At 25.2% G+C, this 9,187-nt stretch overlaps 3 protein-coding genes across 3 annotated transcripts in view; all 3 read right to left on the minus strand.

Moving 5' to 3' along the window:
• Positions 1-560: 560 nt before the first annotated feature.
• Positions 561-6,161, minus strand: DDB_G0270774 (hypothetical protein; the record flags this gene model as incomplete). Its single annotated transcript, XM_641607.1, has 5 exons — positions 561-4,322; positions 4,402-4,892; positions 4,995-5,312; positions 5,362-6,003; positions 6,107-6,161. 5 exons carry the CDS (start codon positions 6,159-6,161, stop codon positions 561-563), a joined length of 5,268 nt encoding a protein of 1,755 aa, XP_646699.1.
• A 1,025-nt stretch (positions 6,162-7,186) lies between these two features.
• rpsA (40S ribosomal protein SA) lies at positions 7,187-7,924 on the minus strand (the record flags this gene model as incomplete). The annotated part of the gene is made up of 1 exon (XM_641608.1): positions 7,187-7,924. The coding sequence occupies one exon, from the start codon at positions 7,922-7,924 to the stop codon at positions 7,187-7,189; it is 738 nt and encodes a 245-aa protein (XP_646700.1).
• Positions 7,925-8,531: 607 nt separating this feature from the next.
• DDB_G0269162 (hypothetical protein) overlaps positions 8,532-9,187 on the minus strand; it is a gene marked incomplete at both ends in the record, with an annotated part of 2,739 nt that continues 2,083 nt past the window's right edge. The window contains one exon of the mRNA XM_641609.1: positions 8,532-9,187. This exon is cut by the window's right edge and continues 1,260 nt beyond it. Coding sequence (XP_646701.1) covers positions 8,532-9,187 — 656 coding nt within the window.

Genomic DNA, 9,187 nt, shown 5'->3' on the forward strand with positions numbered 1-9,187 from the left:
TTTTTTTTTTTTTTTTTTTTTCAGGAAAAAGAATTAAATTTAAGTTTCAAATTATGAATTATTGGAAGAAAAAAAATATATATATATCAAATATAAATTAAATAATTCAATATTCAAAAACTAATGAAGAATATAGGTAGACAATATTCAATGCAATGTTATTTTTTAACTTTTTACATTATTTTTTATTTTTTATTTTTTATTTTTGTTTGGTCATTTAATAGCATTTCGATTCAATATTTGGTAACCCCTCAAAATTAATTACAAAAATGAAAAATGAAAAATAAAATAAACAATAATTTAAAAATAAAATTTTTAGAAATAAATAAACAAGATAAAAAATAAAAATAACTTCTTTAAATAAATAACTTTTTTTTTTTATTGATACAAATGATTAAAAAAATTTTTTGATTATTATTTTTAATAATATTATTATTATTAAAATTATTATTATTATTATTACTACTATGATAACTATTATTATTATTATTATTATTATTATTATTATTATTATTATTATTATTATTATTTTATTATTATTATTATTTTTATTATTATTTTTATCTTCTAAATGAAGAAGAATCAAAACTTTCTTTTGTTGATGTGGAAGAATTATTTTTATAGGATAAACCGGACTCACCAACTCTTCTGGAATTTGAATTAAAATCTTCACGATTTGGAGTTACATAATCTAAATGAACAATATTAGTTGATTGTTTTAAACCAGTGAAATGACCTTGATTATAACAATAGAAAATTGAAAGTGAAGGAATGATTTCAGTGATAATTAAACCTAAGAAACTAAATGTAATATTTGAAGGATTTGCAGCAACTAAAATTAAAACGAAAACACAATGAATGATAAAACCAATTGAACAAGCAAATGTAACTATAAATATTTTCTTTTGATGTTGGCTTGAGGAACTATTTCCGCTTGAACCACTGCCACCACCTGAACTACTACCACCATTTGTACTACCACCATTTCTATTTTTTTTAATTGATCTCATTGATAGATATAATGAACCACCCAAATAAAGGAAAGCTGAACCAATAACAAAAGAAATTATAGCTTGAATAATGGCATAAACAATTGAAACTACATATTGCGAGGTTGTGCTTGAAACTTCTAAAACGATTCTAGTACCACAATCATTACTTGGATGATCTTCAGTATAATTGAATACCAATACAATTACAATGAATAATAAATAAAGTATAAGATTTGTAGCTAAAATTATAATTTTCAAACGTTTAAATAATGTTCTACCAGAATCTTTAGAATTTACAATCATATACCAAAGTGAAACGATAATGGTAAAAGCTGTAAAATAAATAAAAGTTGGTAAAACCACTAAAATATAATCTGCACTTGAATTATTTTGAAGTGCACCACTTGGTATAATAAAGAAATAAATGGCTCTAATTAAAATGAAAATTGATACAATCACAATTAAAAAGTGTACCAATTTAATTTGTTCGACACCTTTATATTTTCTAATAACAACCATTACAACTTGGAAAATACCCCAAATTGCTGTTAACATGAAAATACAAGCCAATGTATAAATTAAACCGGTTGCAGTTTTATCAAAAACTTCTTTCTCTTGACTTGACCAATTTTCAATACGAATAATTGGAAAGAATGATTTATCCTCTGTGAAATTGGTTAATATTGTACAAAGTAATTCACTTTCATCAACTGGCGATTTTTTAGTAAAAGTTTCAACATCCAATGGTCTTAATGGTGAATTTGAAGTTGAGATTGCAAAATCATAAATATCATAGGATTTTGAATATTTTGTACCATTAAATTGTAAACAAATTGTTAATGATAAAACACCTTGTGTATTAATAGTTATACCATCACCTAAAATTGTACCAATAATTGCATCTTTATCATTTAGAATACCATAATTGTCAGGCTTTTTATATGATACGAAATTTGATGATAAAGTTTGTGCAATAGTTGATTTATAAAGTTGTTGAGAAACTTGTGATACCAATACTGATGTACAACCCGATTGTACTGATTTCTTAGTAAATTCAACTCTACCAAATGAAAAATCATATGATGATTCTTCATTTGCACATGGTTTAGATTGACCTAATAATAATGCCGATGATGAGAAACAATCTGGTGAACCATTTTCAGAACAACTACAACTAATTGAACGTAAATTACCTTCAACTCTTTCCATTCTACATAATACTTCAGAACGATAAAGATCTGCAATATGAGTATTTACTGAATCATCCAATTCATTAAAAAGTTGTTCATAATTTAATACTTTTCTAACAGAGGTTGGATAAACATATTGATTGGTTCTCCATTGTGGTTTAATAGAGATACCACCTTGCCAAACTGCTGGAGTCCATTGGAAAATATTTTCCCAAGAATTTAATGATTCATTACCACATCCTGTACAAAGTTCTTCTGTCATTTGATTGAATCTAAAATTATAAGGTAAATTGTATGGACTATTATCAAGGATTTTACAACCCATTGGTGCTTCACATTCTTCACGTGTTGTTGCTGGTGCCCACCAAGTGAAACCTTCATCAGCTTGTAAATTACAAACTCTATGTGAACCCTCTGGATAATATGGGAAACAACCCATTGGTGAATCTGACTGATAGAATGTATCACAAGTTGGAGTTTGGAAACCAGTTAAATAAGCGAAATGACCTCTAACACATTTACCCATGTTCTCTGGATAGTATGGTACATTTTCTGTTGTGAAAAAGTAAGAATCTGAACATTGACCTGCATTTTCACATTCTGCTTTGGTTGCACATTCAATTGGTTGAAGATAACATTGACTAAATGTAAAATCATAACATTCATCATATGGTTGATTTTCACAATCTACCCATTGATAAATAAGATCAACTCCATCATCATTTAATGCAGCACATGCTTCTTTAGTTTTAGTATTTGCTAATTCACACATATAATTATCTTCAGACCAAGTTGTATTTAAAATTGTTTGACAAACTGTTTCATTCATATAGAAGCTACCACCTTCAACACCACAACCACTATAACCTAAACCAACACATTCTTTACCACATGGTAAATTACAATTACCATAATTATTTTCACAATCAGTTGGATCAACATCATATAATACTTCACCATTTGATAATATACAAACATTTGCTACAGTTGGTGATTTACATTGAACTTCATCAAAGTTATCGTCGAAATTAAAACAATCTGTTGAATTTGTTGAACAATAACCACAATACTCTTGAATTGCATTACATTTATCGATACAAGTTTGTTCGTCATCAACTTCAGGATCACAATCTGTTGGAATTTGACAGAATCCAATTGATTCACAAGTATCTAAATTTGATTGTAATGAAAAACTCCAACCACCGATCTGACCATCGAAACAAGCATCATGTACAGTTACACAAGAATGATCTAAACAATTGGTTGTTGGATAACATGAATAATTAATACCAATACCACTAGCAGTATAAGTATAGGTACCACGATAATCATTACCATATTGATTGGTACAATCATCCCAACTCATTGCGTTGAAAACATTTGAAATTAATGAAGCATTACTTTGAATACCATATTTATTTAAAAATGAATAAGTATATGATGCTGGTAACCTATTGAAAACACATTCTAAATATTTCAAATCCAATTGTTCTGGTGGTATCATGCAAATTCTTTGTTTTAAATCACAAATGATTGATTGGTTAGTTGGACCATAGGTACCACAATCGTTATCGGAAATACATGGTGTATCATTTAAAACATCTTTACAATCTCTTAATGCATCTCTCATTTCCATTGCACTATTGGTTGAAACAAATGCTGGTACATCACAGTCACTAACTACTGATAATGAATTATAATATTCATTTAAAACTGATGCTGTACATTGTGAACTAAAACATTGATCTTCAACCAAATCATCATAGATTCCAATGAATTCTGATACTTTCACTGGCACCATTTTTGGTTGACAACATTGGAAAAATGATAATGTAACATTACAACATGGATCCAAATCATATTCTGGGTCATTCGATGAATATGAACAAACTGAAAGACTTTTATTAACAAAACTATTATCAGTTTGTAAAAAACTACCTGCTTTATCACTACATGCTTTCCATGAATCTGATAATGTCAATGTATCAATATTAAAAATAATTGAATTTACAATTGAAAAATCAGTATTATTATATAATGTACTCTCTAAACTATCCATTTCCTTTAATAATTCTTCAAATTTTTCATTATCACATTTTAATTCATTATTTAATGTTAATGTAAAATTACCTTCTAATGGCTAATAAATAAATAAATAAATGAATATTAATTATTTTTTTTTTCTATTATTATTTAATAATAATTAATAAATAACTTACATTTCCATTTTTATCAACCAAAGTATTTAAAAATTCAATTTTTGAAGTTAAAATATCTTGAAAACCTTTATTTAATTGAGAAAATTCACCTTCAGTAGTTGATAATAAAAATGCAGTTGAATAATGATTTTTTCTACTTTTATCATTATAATAAGTGATTTTATTAAATCTATAATCATCAACAAATTGTGCTGGAATTGGCCAAACTGGAAATGATTCTAAAAATGGGTATAAAATTGAATAGGATGTACAGGTTGACCAACCACTACATTTATAAAAACTACCATTTGGTAAGAATAATCTTGATGATCCTAAAATTGAAAATGCACCACCTCTTGCATAATTATCACTAATTGATATTAATTCTGTTGTTGTTAATGTTGATATTGTAAATGAATAAACTGATGCATAATATGTTGATACTGTAATATATAAAGTTTTTGGGGTACCATCTGAATTTGGTTTTAATGATAAAATTATATAATCATCATCTAAATTAAATTAAATTTAAAAAAATTATTATTATTATTATTATTAATATTTATTAATATTTTTTTTTTTTTTTTTTTTTTTTCGAAAAAAAAAATATTTACTTTCATTAATACATTCCCATTTTGAAGGGTTTGTATAATTTGGTTTTGTATTTGATGGATCATCTGAAATGAAAAAATCAATATCTTGGAAAATTGTTGGTGCTGAAAATGAAACAATACTTGGTTTGGTAACTTGAAAAGTGTAATAAGCAAGTTCACTTGCAAGTTTAGTTTCACCAACTGCTGGTACACCATCAACAATACATTCATGATCTGGTAAATTTGGTAAATTTGTACATGTTGTTGTTGGTAATTTTGATGTTGGTTGAATTTCTAAAAATAAAAAAAAAAAAAAAAAATTAATAATTAAATATATTTCTATTTATAATTATTATTATTATTATTTTTATTTTTTTAATTTTTTTACCTTTTGAAATTATTGTTAAATTAAAGTTTATATATTTTGATAATGGTATAATTGTTAAGAAATAAGTATCCAAAGTCCAAACATCTAAAGAGGTACCATCAAGATCAAAACCATTATCAGATGGACAAAACGCTGGTTGAATAAAAGTATCTGGTGAAATGTTTGGAGTTAATCTATTGAATAGACTTGATGGTGAATTTCCAATAGATATGTAGTATCTACCTTGATTTTGAGATGACTCAATTCTTATGCCTTCACAAATGAATGCATTTGCTTTATAACGAATTGTAATTGGTTTATCTGTAGATTCAAAATTTGTTGGAACATTTGCCTTTATTGTATCCCAATTTGGATATTTTGTACTATTACAAAAATCAACATTACATAATGTTTGGTCACATGATGAATCCAATATTTTTGGACATTCATTCATATTGGTATAATCGCATGAACAATCAATATTTCCATTAATTATTGGTAAAGTACAATCAAAGTTACCACATGGAACATTTCTAATACGATATAAATCTTGATCAAATTCAAAATCTATTAATGCATAATCAAACTCAACTCCTAATACATTTGTTGATTTTTCTATAATTTTACTTGATTTTACATTTATACAATTTATTAAATATATACCTAAAAAAAATAAAAATAAAAAAAAATAAAAAATAATAAAATAAATGAGTAAGTAATTAATTAATTTATTAAAATAAAAAAATAAAATAATTTTAATATTTACAATTTATTAAAATTAATATAATAAAAATTATATTAATTATTTTTTTTATTATCATAGTATGATAATTTATTTTATTTTATTTTTTTTCTATTAATACAAAATTTGCTGTTTGGAAAAACTTTTTAGAAAAAGAAAAAGAAAAAAGTTAAAAAATAAAAAAATAAAAATATAAAAAAAAAAATAAAAATATAAAAAATAAATGTAAAAAAAAAAAAAAAAAAAAAAATATTTTTTTTTATTGTAATTTAAAAAAAAAGATTTTTATCCAACCACAAATATCTTCGAAACGTTTTTCGTTTGATCAAATTTTTTTTTTTATTTTCCAAAAAGTTTTTTTTTATTTTAAAAAATTCCCCACTCAAAAAAAAAAAAAAATATTTTTGGATTTTTTAAAAAAAAAAAGATCTTTTTAAATTTTTTTATTTTTTTTTTATTTTTATTTTTATTTTTATTTTTGATTGATTTTCCAAAATACCCAAATATAACACACATATAAAAATATCTTTGCACACATACGCACCAAATTTGTTATTGTTAGAAAAAGTCTAATAATAATTGGGGTAGGACTTTTTCTAATTGTTGTAAATCAATGTCTGATGAGGGGTCATTCCTGTGCATCCTTGAAACTGATTCCTTTATAAATATTTCAATAAAGTCACATAACATATCCATTGCATCTTCTGTTATTTTAATATTATCATTTTTAAAATTTAATCTTATTATTGATTCTATTGTTTTCTATTTTTTTAAAAAAAAAAAAAAAAAAAAAAAAAAAAAAAAAAAAAAAAAAAAAATTAAACAAAATTATTAACATATGTTCAAAATAATAAAAAAAAAAACAAATAATAATGATAATACTTTTTTTACTTGAGACATATTTATTGGTTAAAAAAAAAAATAAAAGAAATTAATTTTTTTTACATTTTTGTAATTTTGAAATTTTTTAAAAAAAAAAATATCTGAAAAATAAAAAAATTAAAGTTATGACGAATAAATAAAAATAAAATTTTAAATATTTGATTAGTTAAATAGTATATATTTTTTTTTTAAAAAATCTAAATAATTATTTTATTAATTAATTTAGTTATCTGGAGCAGACCATTCAGCAATTGGTTGTTGAGTGAATTCAACAGCTTCAACGGCAGCAACTGGAGCGGCAGCAACAGCGGCGGTTTTTTCTTTTTCTGGTTCTTCATCAGTATCTCTGTAGATGAAGAGATCGACTTTGACAGACCAGGTGGTGTTTCTTGGGATGGTACCTCTTAAGTATAAAACTTCACGAGCTAATAACCAGAACATTAAGGCAATTGAGTTTTTACCACGGTTGTTACATGGGATAGCAATATCAACACCGTCTAAACATGAGGTGGTATCACAGAGAGCGATGGTTGGGATATTTACGTATGAAGCTTCCATTAATGGTTGTTTATCTAATAATGGATCAGCAACAATCAAAAGTCTTGGTTCAGTGAATTTTGATTGGATTTGATTGGTAAAGGTACCTGGGGTGAAACGACCAGAGAAAGCGGTGGCACCGATAAAGTTGGCGAATTTGAGGACGGCACGTTGACCCAATGGTTTGGCAGAGATAACTGAGATATCAGCTGGGTTTTCAATAGCAACGATGACACGAGCAGCTAATTGAATCTTTTCCCAAGTTTTGGCAAGATTGATGATGAAGTGACCATTATCCTTTCTCTTCCAGGTGTATGATTCCATTTCAACATCAACGTTGTTACCACCGAGATGGGTTTGACAAGCTAACATCTTTAAGATATCATCTTGATGTGGGTTTAATGCAGCTGGGAATTGAGTCATCTTTTATAAGAGTAACGTAGACGCTAAATTGTTCATTGTGTGTTATTTATCAATTATCAATTATCAAAAATCAATCATTTATATATAATAATAATAATAATTTTGATTAATATTCATTCTATTATTTGATTATTTAAATTTTCTCACAGATTGACCAATATAAACTAAAATTCATTCCACTATTGATAATATGCATAGAATATGGATATGTGATATGTGATATAGATACCGTACATTTTAAAATTCTTGACAAAAGAAAGAAAAAAAAAAAAAATTTTCAATTTGCGCGAATTTTTTTTTTTCATTTTTTTTTTTTTTCCCAATTTTTTTTTTAATTTTTTTTTTTTGATTACGTTTTAAACTTTTGGAAAATATGGCCGACAAAACAAGAAATTTTATGTGGTTGGCAAAAGATAAAAATAAATATATTAAAGAATATCAAAGAATTTTTAAATTTTAAATGATTCAAAATATAAAAAAAATATGTTCACACAAAAAAAAAAAAAAATAAATATTTTTACACAAAAAAAAAAAAAAAAAAAAAAAGATTGATAAAAAATTATCACTTTTTTTTTTTTTTACTATTTTCTTTTTTTTTTTTATTTATTTAAAAATTTTGATAATATTGTTGTTGTTGTTGTTGTGGTGGTTGTTGATATTGTTGAGAAGTTGGTTTATTAAAGTTTATATTACTAAGAAGCATAATTTCATTACCAATTTGAAGAGAATGTTGAGAGTTTGTGGTATTTAAAGATAAATTATCATTATTAAAGAGTTTTAAAGGTGGAGCTATTTTACAGAGTTTTAGGAAATCAGCGATTTCACTTTCATGTGTTGTTTGTTTTGAATTTCTCAATGTTGATACAAACACAGCATCATCATTGTCGTCAAGTGTATTGATGGGTGGTGAGGATATTCTTGATCCATCCTTTGTAAATTGATTAATATGATGTTCACTCAATAGTAAAGGACCATGAATTTGGCTGATTTTACTATTTTTCATTGAGGAATTGTTTAATCTATCTATACCACTTGCACCAAATGAATTGGTTGAACCTGGTGAAGAACTTTGATAGAGTGGATTATTGAATAATGCATTATTACCACTTATACCAATTAAATTATTATTGCTATTGTTGTTGCTGTTTAACAATGTTAAATTACCACTACTATTATTACCAACTAAACCACCACCACTACCACCAATACCATTACTATTATTTAATAAGGTTAAATTGTTATTACTATTATTACCAACCAAAC

This window comes from Dictyostelium discoideum (genome assembly GCF_000004695.1).
Source record: "Dictyostelium discoideum AX4 chromosome 1 chromosome, whole genome shotgun sequence".
Taxonomy (NCBI): domain Eukaryota; phylum Evosea; class Eumycetozoa; order Dictyosteliales; family Dictyosteliaceae; genus Dictyostelium; species Dictyostelium discoideum.